At 36.4% G+C, this 16164-nt stretch overlaps 1 protein-coding gene across 6 annotated transcripts in view; it reads right to left on the reverse strand.

Annotated features, from left to right (window-relative positions):
* Positions 1 to 16164, reverse strand: part of RPS6KA3 (ribosomal protein S6 kinase A3) — a 73827-nt gene that overhangs the window by 33543 nt on the left and 24120 nt on the right. For 5 of the 6 annotated variants that reach the window (XM_041472279.1, XM_041472276.1, XM_041472274.1 and 2 more), the window contains 2 exons: positions 5428 to 5544; positions 3249 to 3330 (listed from right to left, as the gene is read on the reverse strand). In XM_041472279.1, coding sequence (XP_041328213.1) covers positions 3249 to 3330; positions 5428 to 5544 — 199 coding nt within the window. Of the gene's footprint in view, positions 1 to 3248; positions 3355 to 5427; positions 5545 to 16164 lie in introns of those variants that run through there. The other variant, XM_041472275.1, reaches the window with a different exon arrangement.

Here is a 16164-nt window from a genome sequence, read left to right on the forward strand (position 1 = left end):
TTCTTTACAATTTGGAAGGGAAATTTTTTTTCATTTCCTTTATTATGAACTTAAAATAAAAATAACATTGATTCAATGTAGTGTATACTTCAGATTATATTTTTGATTTTAAGGACATTTACTGAGAATATATCAGACATTAGAAGCAGTTGCTGCTCAAGCTGCCTGTGCTGCCCATGCATGGTGGCTCTGAACAGGACATGTAAGTGCTCCTGTGCCACCAGAGAATATAGCCAAATGTGCATCACATGCCAGCAATGTAGAAATACAGGCAGGGCAGTCAGATGAGCACAGCACCTGCTTCAGCTGTTCTCCATAACTCCCCTGCCAGCTCCAGGCAGGGCTTGGTTCCCATCTGAAGCTCTGAATCAGCCAGAACACAGACAAAATTCAGCATTTTACACAGGGGAGAACTATCAGAGTTTGCTTTCAGTGGTTTAAGATGTTGCATTTTTCTCTTTCCCTCTATTCTACATTTTGTTACTGCTCCTTTCACAAATGCATCTTCCCGAAGGAAGCGCCCCAGAGCAATGAAGCCCCATCCACAGTTTAAGTTGACAGCATTCTTTGTGCAGTTAACAAGCCACAGTTTTCAGATATTAAAACATAAGGCAGAAAAAAAAGAACAAGAAGCAAAATGGTGTTAAGGCGTTTATCTATCTTTTCCCAGAAACAGGCACTTACAATAAAACAAATACTTATGAAAAAGTTATATAGATATGAATTTTCATGAATGAGTACAACTATGAAGTTTCCATCTGCTTGCAGAACACATCCCTAAAAATGGAAGCTTATGAAATAAGTGCTCAAATACAAAGCAAACATCACATTTGAATGTTGACCTTTGCATCTAAAGCCATTAAAATGTCACAAGATAGTTAGTTGTGTGGTTTAACTGTTTCAGCAGCTCATCTGAATTACAAGATTGAAATTCAGAATATTCCTTTTTTGTTTAGACAGGTTCAGTCGAGAAAAAAATTTAAAATACTTTCAAATGCCTGCAGCTATGCAGCAGTTACATGGAAAGTATGGACTTAACAAAATTCCAAGCAAAAGAAGTGCAAAAGAACTGAGCTCATTTCAGGCATTAGCATAAGCCATTATTTGACTTGACATCTGATTTTTGTTTGACTGTAATTTTCCACATGGGTTCTGCTGGAAGCACTGATTTTTCTTAATACATTTGATTCCAGACGCTCTAGCAATGTTTTGGCTCTGTTTCTCTCTCCACATCATAAAGGGGCACTGAAAGATAACACCTCCTATCAGAGTGTATTAATAAACTAGTCTCTGCAGTAAACAAAATTATATGTATATATTCTCGCATTTGCTCTTAACATTAGAAAGTTGGACTGTGCAGTTACATTAATGTGTTCTGTCTAATGCAGCTGCATTTCTATAAAAATATCCTCTCTAATTTTCATTTGTGGATCAGGTACACTGTTTTCAAGTGTGATCTTTTTATCTTTAACTATAGAGCACAAAAATAAATTTATGAAATAGATTTGAAAGAGCTAAAGAAACAGATAAATGAAGTAATATGCTATATTATTTAAAGATATAGTATTACATATAAAACAGTTATTAAAAAAAGCAATTATGAAAAGCAGAATTAATTCCAGTTAATTTAATATTAAAGTTTCAACAGTAACCTTAATTTCCTGCAACTCTGCTCTTTCTAAAACATTAATCACAAGCAAGACGTGCATGAAAAACGTGATAGTCCAGATACAAAGTGTTGAGGACTGTGACATCCTCTTGATATCGTCACCTTTCTGCTCAAGCCTTTTGCATCCTTGAATTCTTAGTGCCCCAGCAGGTCTCCTTTCCCAAATAAAAGTCATGCTCTCAATTTCAGTATATATCAGTCTCTCCCATCTGTACACAAAACTAGAACCACAGCCTGGACTGTAATTTTTACATGAGTTTAAATTGCAATCAAAAGGTGATGAAGAGAAGCCCTCAAACATCTTCAAAAAGCAACTGCTGAGGGACCTTTGACCAGTCCTGAGCTATTAACAGGCTCGAGAGTGAACGGCTGTTGAAGATATTAATGTATCTTAAATGAGTGGAAATCAAATTCAGAAAAATAGGAAGTAAATAATGAGAATTACACGTGCCACAAAACACAAAGGAATCAAAATATAGGAAACTGTTCAAATACACACCTCTCTGTAATAGTTTTAAGTGTAAGAATTGTGACATTCAGCACTAGATCTTAAGTGAAAAAAATGTCAACATTTTAGTAGAAGTTCATAAACCAATGTTTTTGTTCCCTCCATCATTCCATAAATATTTTACGATAACAGGCTACGTTAAAACTGACATTCAATATAATAATCAATAACATCGGTAAAGCACTACAAGCTGTTGAAGCCATCTCAAAATTATCATTTCAGTTTCAGTACAGTTATGAATTAGAAGAACTTCATACAGACAAAACCATTAAACAATGACATAAAAGAAAAAGCATACAACCTGGTCAAGGCATTAGTGCAAAAGGTGACTTTCATTTTGATCTATGGTAAAAAATACCTTATTTCTTTTTTCTTACAGAATTCTCTGAGACAGAATTGAGATTGTTCAGGCTTAGACTCATTTTGCTACTGATAGCATTCAGATCAAAACCACCCAAGAAACAGATCAATCCACAATTCTTTTTATCTCAAGTGATAGCTCAAGTGATTGTTTTAGTTTAGATGATTAACTCAAGATTTTATAAAATACATTTTACATCGAGATCACATGCCAAGAGTTTGGGGCAAGTGTACTGTATATGTCTGTTTCAAATAAAAAAAGACTAAGGTGCTTAAGAACTTCTAGAATAAAACAGATGATAGAAAGTGCTTTTAAATATCATGACCTAATTATAAACTGAGCAAAAGGCATTAACTGTATCCTTGGTGACACACAGCAAAGGAAAAACGGAAGGATATTAAGTTTCAAATAACAGCTCAGGAGCAAGTCAGGTGGCAGATGTAACACAACCACTCCATTAACCCACCATCACCTAAGGAAAGCGGCATAGGAAGGAGCCTGCTATCCTCTCTAACTACCAACATGGTATTGTTAATCCTTAATCCTTCCAGGTTTACAAAACAAAGCAGTGTATTCTGCTATTTCCCGTTTCAGCGAAGAAAGCTGTAAAACACAATCTATAGAGCAGAGCTGTGGAAAGATTAGGTTTTGGTACAATGTCCCTGAGTTACCTTTTTTATTTCTCTTACCTTGTTCTAAACAATGCTTACCTTTCAAGGTGGCCTTTTTCAATACCTTCATTGCATAAAGCTGCCTAGCATCTGATCCTGAGATTTTTTTGACAAGGAAGACCTGCATTAAAAATTAGAAGGAATTCTTAAAAGAAAATAAAAGCAAGTCAGATTAATGTATTTTGCAATGAAATTCAAGTAGTCACTAGAATTTCAATGAAACTCCATTTGAGAGTTTTAGATTCTGCAAAGCCAAACCTCCTTTCATAATCTAAAAGTTTCATTAAGTTCATTCCGAGAACACTCTGCCAAATTAATTTTGGTCTAATTTAAGTAATTTCAGTGAGTGAAAAAAAATACTGGATTCTCTCAGAAGTTCTTCCAAATTTGACACACAAAATCAGCTTTTTAAAATTAATCTCTAGTTTTATCTTATTAAAATTCATAGGATGACACAGGAAATGTGCTAATAAAATAATTTTCAGATATGACCATAAATATGTGAACAAAATTTGATCCAGAAGCCCATATAAATCAATATATAAATAAATTAAAAAAATATCCTAGTGTTGCATGCACCAATATAGAACAACTAGCCTCAATTAAAGGGTGTTTCATTTCCTTCTTCAGTATCATGGTATTTCTTGACTGGTGTTGCTTTCAATACCCTTAACACGAAATTAGTTCCAGTAGAGACAAATTTTAGATTTAGGAATGAAAAAAAAAAAAACAAAAGAAAACCATCAAAACCAACTGTCACAGGTTTTTTGACTATGGACATGTATAGAGACGTGTTGTGGTACATGAGGAAGTTAAACATGTGTGAAATCAGTTTGGTGTTTGCTTTTGTGCCCAGTTCTCACTTATGTTAACATTCCTTGCATTATCCAGAGACTACCAGATCATCATCAAGAGACCTTGAAAAGCATGCAGATTTCCTTTTTCTAAACTGAATGGGGAACACCGACATGACAAATTAGTAGAACAAAATTATTTATGGATTTTTAAAAAATATTAATGATTTTTTTGCATAAAGGCTAAGACAACTGAGGATAAGACTGGCATTTCTGCAGAAATTTGAGTCAGCTAGACAGTTTATTATTTTTTGCTTTTTAAAAACTCACATTCCCCCTTCTCCCTCCCATTAAAGTACTGAATTTAGTATTATCAATAGAAGTGATTGCTGAAATGATCATTTATTAGCTTACTTTTCCTTGCCCTTCAATGATTTACTTCTCGTGATCTGAAGATTTCCAAATAAAAACTTGGTTATGATTCTGGATTAAATCTAACCTTTGGAATCATGTTTCCCAGTGAATTCTTACTAGTAGGAGTACAAAATTTTATAGCTTCTAGGCACCTAGATTTCCAAACTTAACTGGTATAATAAGGTGACTAACAGTAACTTACTACCACCAAAAGGGAACTATTTTTCTAATTTCCCACCATATCTAAGGCGGTTTTTTTACATGCTAGAGCTTAACATCACATTCAGAACTGCAATTAAGGCTGAAAATGGATGTAAAGGCTCTCCTGTTCTGCCTTACATACTCCATTCAGTTTTGGTGGTCTGTCTTGTCACGTGAACTTAACGTTTCACTTTCAAGTTGGATTTGGACAATTAAAAGTATAAAAAATTTAAGCCTAGTGAGATCTCAGTACTCATGTAATGCTACAAACATTGAGTCTTTAACAGATGTTCAGATAAATATCAAGATACACTGCACCATAACCAAATTACAACAGATAATGAACATGACTGGGGTGTATCACATTTACTTCAGTAGCCATTATTGCCTAAAATTTGTTCGTGACAATAGCAACATGCTACAAAAACCAGATTCTGTACTGGTGATGTCCTTAATTAGCAAGCAACAAGGAATACTTATCAAAAAAACATTTCAACCCTCACCCTCTCAAAAGGAGAAGAGTAGTTACAGAAGAATGACATTCCATCTCAATAGTAAACACCCAATTATTTTGTATCAAGCCATTTTTTCTACTGAACTTTGAAATCCACGTATCATGTTACCACAAAAAAAATACTGCTTTAAAAAGATCTGCCACAATTACAGTGTCTAATTAGCACTAATTTAGAAAGCAGTTTTCACTTGCAACATTGCCTTAATGCAAAACCATGACTGTTCTAAATATTTCACAGCCAATATTCAATGCTATATTCCTGAATAATTGGCTCCACAAGAGTTCAGTTACCAACCTTTCCAAAGGATCCTTGTCCTAGTACTTTCAGAAGTTCAAACTGTGAAGGATCTGCTTTCTCATGTCCTTCCTTTACATGGTGAGTTATTGCAATTTCTTTGATACTTCCTTCTTCCTGGCAGAGGAAACCAGAGGAATAAATTTAGATTAATGGTTTACAAATATTTACAAATCCACAATATGTTGAAAAATAACAGTGCCACTGAACCCAACGAACTAGATGATGTGAAGTACAGGGAAAAACCATTTAGCAATGCTATTTGCATAATTAAGACAGACAGCACTAGTTCAGTAACAATGTAGCTTAAACTTTTAGAGATACCCCAGGATCCAGACAATAACAGAGCTGACAGAAGTCAGCAATTCCCAAGCTTTTCCTCTTAGGCCCATATTATTTGGTTCGTATTTCTGTTCCAGATTCACAAACAATTAATGGAAACCAATCTTCTTAAGAATTTAGCAATCTTAAAGCACACCTAGAATGTACCAAATGGCCCAGATGATTTTGGAAAGCCCTCCTTTTTAACACTTGAATGAGGACCACCATGCTGCAGCAATGCCAGTGCTCACCTTTTAAGGCTGTGCGACTCAAGACATTTCCACACAAAGCAACACTCTCCACTCCCACTTCAGCAGCAGGCTCCACCTGCCACTGACAAAATTCTGTTGAAGAAAGTATTCTGCCTTTCTTCTCATGGGGAGTCTATCCTATAAAAGCTGCCCAGTCTTCATCCTTTCCCCTTCTGTGAGAAGCTGGTCACCAGAAAGCTTTAAGCAGCAGTGAATCTTATCTTCCTGTGCTCTGCACTTAATTCACTATTTTCTGCACTGAATTTCAAAATCCCCTGAAAAGTGACACTCCTTGCCACACAAGGAAGGAATTTCAGAACTTATCATCAAGTAAGAAAAAACCTGCATTCTTGTTAATGTCATCTGAAGATCTAGCTAGTCATTACATGCAATCCAGTTGTGTGTAATTTAACACACAACTGACAGCTAACAAACTGAAAGCAATATATATCTACACTTTTACCTTCTTGTTCATTCTCTTTCTATTTCTTCTATGGGTTATAGTGAATAAAATAAATCTGAGAATACTTTTCATCTATTTATTGAGCAACTCTTAGACCCCTTTCATAGAATTACAGACTGGTTGACATTGAAAGGGACCTCTGGAGATCATCCTGTCTAACCATATACCCTCTTCTCACGCAGGACCACCCAGAGCCAGCTGCCCAGGACCTGAATATCTCCATGGATGGTGACAACCTCCCTGTGCAGCCTGTGCCAGGGCTCAGCCAGCCTGACAGTGAAAAAGTGTTTCCTGATGTTCAGACAGAAAGTCCTGTATTTCCCTTTTTATCCACTGCCTCTGGTCCTACCACTGGGGAGCACTGAAAAAAAGCTTTGCACCCTCCCTTCAGGCTGGTCAAATGCCATTTCACCATTGTGAATCCATGCTGAAAAACCCCAGTTACCTTTTTGTCCTCCATGTATACAGGAATGCTTAGTTTCTCCATGATTTCCCTATGGATTAAGGCCTGGCTGACCAACCTGTAGCTCCCTGGATCCTCCTTCTTGCCATTTTTGAAGACAGGAGTTGACATTCACTTTCCTTCAGTCCTCAGTCACCTCTCCTGGTCATCGTGGCAATTAGAAAATAATCAACAGTGGCCCCACAATGACAGCTGCCAGGTGCCTCAGCACTCATGTGCATCCCACCAGGGCCCACAGACTTAGATACACTCTGTTTGCTTAAGTGTTCTCTAACCTATCCAGCGGCCGAACCTGAGGGAATGGCCTGAAGTTGTGTCAGAGAAGGTTTAGGTTGAATATTACCACATGGTTCTTCATCCAGAGGGTGGCTGGGCCCTGGAACAGGCTCCCCAGGGACGTGGTCACAGCACCAAGCCTGACAGAGTTCAAGAAGCATTTGGACAAATGCTCTTGGGCACTCCTGGTGATGGTGCTGTGCAAGACCAGGAGCTGGACCTCAACGATCTTGATGAGTCCCTTCCACCACAGGATATTCTATGATTTTCCTCTAAGAATATGTCTTCCTTGCTCCAGTCTCTCTTCATCTATATGCACCAAAATGTGCACTAATTAGTTATAGTGATAGGTTAGTAGAGGCCAAGTTCTAAAACTGTGTTTCTGAAGCACTAATTTGTAAGCTTTTCAAGCATTTTTGCAAAATTTATGTGCATGAATTAGTGCTGAATGTACCCTTTTGCATCTGATCATTTCAGTACTGTATATAAATGCAAATCAATTGTCCACCCAGGTCAGCATATTCCAACACATGCTTCTCCCAGACTGACAATTCTTCAAAAGATTACCAAGTTGGAAATGAGCTGCACATAAGAAATCCTGAGTGTGTATGAGAGTCCGTATATATTAAACAACTCCAGCACATGATTTGGAATAATGCACAGAACATGCTGACAACTTTTAAAATCAGGGAGTGAAAAAAGATACTTCAATGTGAAGAATATAGTTTTAAGAATAGTTTTAGAAGACCCAAGACAAATCCAAGATGTCCTCTAAGTTTAGGTGGCTATTTCCATTTTAAGACAGCCAAAATTTTAAATGTGTGTGTGCACACAGGCATGCTGAGTACTCCACCTAATAATCTGAACTTCTCTGTCTTTTCAGGAGAAATTGCTACCATCATTGATTACCAGCTGAAACTTTAGAGTCTGAAAGAAATATTTTACTTGTCAAAGGAATAAATTGCTGGTGGACATTTTTGGTTTTATATTTTAAATTATTATGTGATCAGTTGGATTACATACTACTTAAACCACCCACTGAAACTTAAGAGAATCCCAAGGGAGGAATAGAATAGCTCAGCAAAACAGACTGCCAAGCACACATTACTTCACATACTTTGATCCATTTCTGCTTAACGGTTTTATCTATTTGCTCCCTGGCAATCTTGGGAAAGTCAAAAACATGTGAAACACAACCTTCTCCAATCTTTTTAATTTATTGCCTTCAGGTATGCAAAGCAATCAGGTGGACATAAGAAGGACATGGAACTATTGGAGCAAGGCCAGAGGAGGGCCATCAAGTTGGTAAGACGACTGGAGCACCTCACTATGAAGACAGGCTGAGAAAGTTAGGAATGTTCAACCTACAGGAGAGAAGTTTGCATGAGACCTCATAGCAACTATCCACTATCTGAAGGGGACTACAGGGAAGCCAGAGGGGGATCCTTCATCAAGAACTGTGGTGACCGGACAGGGAGTAGTGGGTACCAACTGAAAGAAGGGAAATTTAGGTTAGGTATTGGAAGAAATTCTTTACTACGAGGATGGTGAATTACTGGAACAGGTTGCCCAGGGAGGTTGCAGATGCCCCAACCCTGGCAGTGTTGAAAGCCAGGCTGGATTAGGCCTTGAGCAACCTCATCTAATGGGAAGAGTCCCTGCCCAGGGCAAGTGGGTTAGAATTAGCTGACCTACAGGGTCCTTTCCAACCCAAATCGTTCTATGATTCTATATTGCTTTAAAAGCACTACAAAACTCAACAAGAACAAGAAAATAAGAAAATATATTAACTAGCTCTCTATACACAAACAAAAATTATTATGTTTGAATGCTATGCAATTATTATGCAACCAACTTTCCAGTGGTTATTTTGAGCACCCTCTAAAAAACAAAACAAACCCCAAACCACCACTTCACATTCCTGATACCAAAAGAATATTCCCAGACTTTGCACTTTCTCAGGGCTCAGTTACTCTTCAGTCCATAAAAGGCAGACCTAGGAGAACTCTGTTTTAAAAGAAAAGGAACTCTAATGATATCCAACTTTAAGTTGTCCGTAACTCTCGTTTGGGAGCAAGATTTATAATGCGTGGCTGCCCACAAATTTGCAGTTTCCTTTTCTGACATAACTGCTGAATGTTTGTTATTTTAACCTAAAGAGTCTTCTGCAAATGCAGTTAAAAATATAAAAGCTAAGCCTTTTATAGAAACGCAAATTATATGCAGAGGTAATCAAGCCTCACTATCTACCTGAATTAAAATACAAATCTTATACATCAGATGATAGATGTCATCTTGCAGTAAACTGGAAGAGAACCCAGCCATTCCATCTGGTACTGAATTGTATGATCATTTCTTGGTACTTGGCAAAAACATTTGTCCCATGTGATGAATTGAAAATAAATGAGATGCTGGAATACCTGGGTCCTCTGTTCCTTTCTTCCATTCCTTCACAACTTGCACATGACTACAGACAGTCAAGTCACCCGTTGCAATGGTGAGGTCTTCCTTCAGTTACAGCTATACCCTACTGCCCACATTTTATTTCTGTTATTTATAAGCTTGGAAAGCTTTCTCTTCTCAAGCATTATACTACAGCAGGACGTAAATAAAAGTCTCAAGACATGATTTCCTCTTCTGGCACACAGTTCTCTCAAGGCCTTCTTCACACTACAAAGTTACACTGCCTCAGAAAGCCATTTAAAAATCCCCAAAACAACCACGTGTGTCAACTTTTAAGTGGTTGCTACTGGCTTCCACTACAGTGAAACTAAATACGGAATACAAGGAAACAAACAGAAGGTAACGTTACTCTGAGTTTACTTAACAATGTAATAGTGTTAAATCAAATGGCCTAGAAAGGAAGTGAGTGACAAACAAGTTTAGGTATGAATTTAAAACACCATATTCTAGAACAAATTCCTGTACTGATCTAGTCTGCAAGGCAGAACTATTCCAGGCAGTATCTCCATATAAGTAAGCTTACAGTAATACACTTCACAATATATGTCTGTGCACAAGAACACACACACACACATAGGAAAAACCACCAAATGGAGTGTATGGCACAGACAAAATTGGAATGAAAAATTTTGTAGAAAAAAAAGGGGAACTCTGCAACACCAAGGGCAGCTCATTTTTATCTTAAGTTATCAGCTACCAATTAGAATAGGAAACATGCTTGCCAGTAAAACAAGAAAAGGATAGACACCTTCTAGGGAAGCAGTGAAAAACTATTTAATCATTATCAGACTATAAAAATAATAGCCTAATCATGTTGCTGGGAAAAAAACCCCAATATTTTAGGTACTTAATGAACACTGAACACTCATTTTACTTCTAGTAATTGAATTTATGTGAATTTCCTTTACCATCACTGTTTAATTCAAAAGTATATTAACTCTGCTGCAACATAAAATATTTGTATTTGTTTGAGATCTTATTACAGGAACAACTAATAGGTAATGTGTTATAAGCAAACCAGACTTCAAACCCTAAAGGAAGTAGAAACAGAGTCTTACTAGGCATATATTTCTCGGTAGTAATGAAAAAAGCCCAGAAAAGCAAGAGAAAAACATGAGTTCACCTATACATAGACTCTTCTGCAATTTACTCTTCAGAATTCTGAATTTTCAATAGGAAACCTGAAAACTGCTCTGTGTAAAGAAGTGGCCCATGCAGAGCAGGATGGCATAAGCTCATTAGTGCAGAACAAGCCATGTGTCATCTGCAGACCTTTCTCCAAGCAGTTATGGTCCAGGGACAGCTGAAAAGCTGGTCTAGGACTACTAAACTGGACTCTGAACTGGTATTTAGGAGAACTACCAGTAAAATCCACAATAGCATTGCGACACGCATTAGTGTTTAAATAGTAAACATTCAAAAAATGGAAGCATTCTTAGTCTACAAATTTTACATAAAAAGGACAGAGAAATAATCAACTAAAGATTACAATAATTTTTAAAAACATATAAATGTATGCTGCAATATTGATAAAATCATTCACAAAGAAATATTCTGAATCATCGGATTAGGCAGCACAGGATCAGATCTGTGCTCTTACTCATAGCAGGAAGAGGAAGGCCATTCAGAATAAGAAATATTAGCACATCCAAACACCATAGGAGTCTCACTGCACCTAAAATTCTCAGCTTCAGGTTCCTGAAAAAATGCATAAGCAAAGTGTGAACTTCCATGATGACAAGTGCTTGGCAAAGAAATTTCAAAATATCAAGACAGAAATAGGAAATTCAGCAAGAATTTACTCTTAAAGAGGTGTAAGAACTAGATGTGAATTAACTTAAACACAACATCAAAGAATAAACTGCTATGTTACATATGGAACGTGTACTTAGGAAAGGTATTTCTGGAAGACAGATTTATCCTTTTCTAGATATTGAAAATTACGGGAGTATGAGAAGAAATATTTTAAACACTTTAATCTTAATGACAGCATATTTTAGATAACAGTTATTAAAAATGAATTTGTTCATCAGCTTCACGATGAGGGACAAAGACTTGAGTATATACTTTTCAATATACTGAAAGTATAAATAAAAATTATGATATGCATATATTACTCCAAAGGAAAAAAGCAGCTACCTAAAAAAATGTAAAGTTTTAGTGCAAAAATAATAATGGAGCGGTGTATTTATATTGCTCCTACACAGGGATGACATTAAAGGGGTGTAAAGTCATGAAGTGACATAGAATTGGAAAGGAAGGAAAAAAAAAAGTATAGGGAAACATTTACAGCTTAAGACATTCAAACATTAAAGTCAATAGCATGTGACTCTAAAAGTAAACTGGACCCATCCTGAACACATTCTGAACTGACTGCATAGTCTCTGCTGTCCGCTTCAGTGAAATTAAATTAAACAGAAAGTTGACTGAAAGCAAGATACCCAAAACCTAAGATTCCCACCAAAGATAGGCATGCACAACAAGATTTGGGGGGAGGGGGGGGGGCAGGGTTGGAAGGGTCCAGGAAGATTTTATTTGATTATGTAAGTGTGGGATTTTAAAAAAAAAAAAAAATCAAATTGAAACAAATCTTTTTTACTAACTATGCAAAGAACAACAAAAAACCTGGTGGGTTTAATATTTTTATCATACGAAGAGCAAAGATAGGTATGCACAGTAAATGCCACGAGTACCTATAGATTAAGGCTTTTTGAAAGAACATTCTATTTTTTTTTTTTTAACAGGTTGAACACTTTGAAAGGATTGGCATTACTTTTTGGATTATTCTGAGGTCCGTTACTGTGGAAAATGGAGGTTCTTATTTGATGACAAAAAAGGAGTAACAGCAGCTAAAGGCTAAAGAAAATAAATGACTCCTTCAACATACCTGAGTTCCACCTGGAACAAATTCAGGAACAGATTTCTGAGAAAGTTCTCTTTATAAAAGGTTGATTTAGAAAACCCCTGAAGTCATTATTGTGTGAGACATGTCATGAATAACTATCCTGAGTCCTTTGCATCAGGAAGGGGATATTGAAGATAACACACAACATCCGCATGCTGTTACAAGAAGGGTCTCACAAGAACTGAGTGCAAACAAGGCTGGCTGCATGTTCACTTTCCCACGAAATGAGCATTACCCAGATGAAGGTGAAAATGTCCTAAGAAGTGCAGTAAATTTCAGCTGGCAGATGACAAAATACTGATCAAAAAGCTTCCCCTCTGCATACTTGTTGGCTATACAAAAAATAGCAAGAGATACAGCACCAAACCTGTAACATCAGAATAAAAGGTTTCACGGTTGAAAAAAGTAAAAGGCCACATATCAATCCCTTCTGCATCTAACAGAGATGGAAGTTTTGAAATAAAGGACATAAAAAAGGAACAAGGACAAACCATCAACCTCACACTCATTTTAAATAAAATCTCTAAATTTTACAACACAATTTCTGGACAGAAAGAAACCTCTGTCATATCTTTGCTTTTACAACTGAGAAAAAACATGACTATCAGCAGGACTTCTAAATAAACTGCCATTTTCCAATAACAAGCACACATCACTAGGACAGATATGCAATACATACTGGAGTTCATAAAAACCCAGTGGGAAGGAAATCTGACACATGCAAAAAATGCTTGGATGGGTCTAGTAATCATGAAAGTTCTTCCCAGACATCAAACACTGTTGACATGCTGACCAAAATCTGTAAAAATGAAGTTAAGGCTTTGACTTAAGGTAAACATCAGATAAGAAGATTAACAAATTTTAATCTCAATAAATAATTAAAACCTTTATAATAGCTAAGCCAACTTAAGCAACTGCTGGAGAAATTAATTTAAATACTGATAATCCTGGTTCCAGCATTACCCAGGTTTCGCCTTTACCTGTTAATTCTGTACTGTCTTAACAGAGTAAAGAAGGTACAAAACAGAACCATCTTTGACAGAGTTACTTACAGACAAGTTTTACTTATGACTTAATTTGCTTCTTAAGAACATTTCCAGATTTTTTACTGCAAAGTGATTTTCTAGCTCGTGTTCTTGTAGTCTTCCCTGAATTTTTTATTTTTACTACTTGATTGTTCATGTTATTATGGAAGCCTCTGCATCACTGATTTATGCTGCACTCAGAGCAATAGCCCCCACACTCCCAGCCATAATCTTCCTGGCCCAACCTGCAGTGACCACAGCTGCTGAGGGACCAGCCATGGGGCTGTGTTTAATTGGTACCGAGAGCCCTCCCAAGAGTCACTGCCGGACAAAGCCAAGACACTCCCCCAAACTGTGCAAGATTTTTTTCTTAATACACCATTTAGCACTTAACTGTGCCAATGTCGTGACTTTATTACTTCTTTTAAACAGACCCTATGAATACATTAAAAAATGCTGGTGGGATCCCATCTGAAACTCTTTAGGGAACTGTTTAGTGAATATGTTCAATTTAAAAATCACATACCACAGTATTTTTTGTATCTATTTTATATGGGGATAATTTACACATGAGAAACAGCCAGAATCACCATGAGAAAAGATCACAGTTCTGGAACTTCAACTTCTATAGTCAGGAATCAGAATAAGAGAAAAAAAAAATCCTTCTTGATAGCTTTGATTATAACAATTAAGTCAAAACCATATTGCCCATATTGGTGAACACTTCCCTCAAACAACAGCCATTTTTCAAGATAAGACCTAAATCAGTGTATCAGTCCTAAAATCAGGGTATGCTGTTGACCATACAATTTTCAAAAAAAGCAAATCCAAATGTGCAGCAGCAAAGATACTGCTTTTATAATTTTTCATTTGTTAGTACTGATTATGTAGCAACATAGATTTTTCCATTTTCCTTACAGAAGTAGCAGTTTTGTTTTCACCCCTCTCAATCTCTTTTCAGGAATGTTTTGCTTCCTTTAGACAAATGCATTTTCCTGAAGCACATGTACATTCAGTACAAGCAAAGATAAGGCTGAAAACAGAAAAATGGATTCCCCAGCAATTTACTTACCACTGCTCCAACAATGGTTATAGGGTGCCTTACACTACTTTGTTAGCCTTCATTGTACTGCTAAGAGCTATGCTGGACATGGCTGTGTTTGGCAAAATATTTGTCTGTCACAGGTATCATAACGTTGATCCCCATAATCAAATAAACTATTTCTGAAGTATTGACTATGATATTAAACATTGGTGCTGAAGTTACATAAAGCAGTTATGTCCAGCAAGGACAGTAAGCTTACTGGATAACAAGTGATTCTAAAAGGATGACTCAATGTTGGCACAGTTCCCCAGCTAGTATACAGAACTTCCTTTTCCTCCCCTCCCTTGAGTCAGGAAGTCTCCTAGATGCATTTTTACTTTCCCAACTTGTTATGAACACAGGGTGAATTTTCAGCATTATCTGCAGAAATTAAAGCCTCCTTTTGAGTTATACTTTTAGAAGTAATAAAGAGCAACAAACGCAAAATGAATTACTTTTACCTCTTTTACCAGAGCTTATAGTAATCTTCATTAAGGTAAAAATGGGAGTTAAAAATGTGAAGAGTACACCAGTCTAGGTGTTTTTAAATATCTTAGACACATTTTATATACATTCATACATTCTATACTTTTCATACTCCTATCTTCAAATTCAAAACTATCTTAAAAGTCACAGTGCAACAAGTACTTCACAATCTCCCACTACTTTGGCAAGCAGTGAGCTAAATCATGGACTAAGATCCATTCCTTATAACTGTGACTAATATTCAATTTGAATCACTTAATAGAAGTAGCCAGTACTTATCTGCTCATACACAAACAATTGTTCTAAAACGCTGATTAAAAATCCTACTTCTGAAGTAGCAATTATTCCCATACAACAAAAAGCAAAGCAGTACCATGCATAAAATTAAATCAAGCTGATCTAAGGATATGCTATTTATGTTGTCTGTTTTACACTACTACCAAAGAAAAGCCAGAGTAGAGCAGAAGTTCTAAATGTGGACATCTGAAGTCAGAAACACAGGCTTTCACAATTTATGTCTTTGCTTCTTTTTACAAGATGGAAAAACCTATCATTTCAACTAACATCATATAACTTGTTGCAAACAGCATCAATTGTTTTTACCTGATAGAAAATAAGATTTCTTAAAAAAACTTTATTTGTAAATGTTTAGTTTTAGAGTCTGGGTTTTTGTTTTTTTTTTCTTTTGTAATTCTTAAATTGTTAAGTCTCTCAGAGGAAAACAATTTGTAGCGATAACAAAGAAAAAACTGTATTAATGTATTTATTCCTTACACTCTTTCTAGTCTCTTTCATTTCTGGCTTTTTCTGCAACAATTTTGAGATCTAGAAGGATGCCTATGACTGTATTTGTTCCATATAGCCAACTCACAGAATAAAGACTGCAGACCTGGTTACTGAGACAGAACTCCCATTCTTCCAGTTGTGCAGATGAAGCCAGATAGGATTTTGAAGAATGAATCCTGTCCCAGAGTGTTGCAGTGTGTTGTCATGGTGTGCC

Source organism: Pyrgilauda ruficollis, unplaced genomic scaffold (genome assembly GCF_017590135.1).
Source record: "Pyrgilauda ruficollis isolate IOZ18807 unplaced genomic scaffold, ASM1759013v1 scaffold29, whole genome shotgun sequence".
NCBI classification, from domain to species: Eukaryota; Metazoa; Chordata; class Aves; order Passeriformes; family Passeridae; genus Pyrgilauda; species Pyrgilauda ruficollis.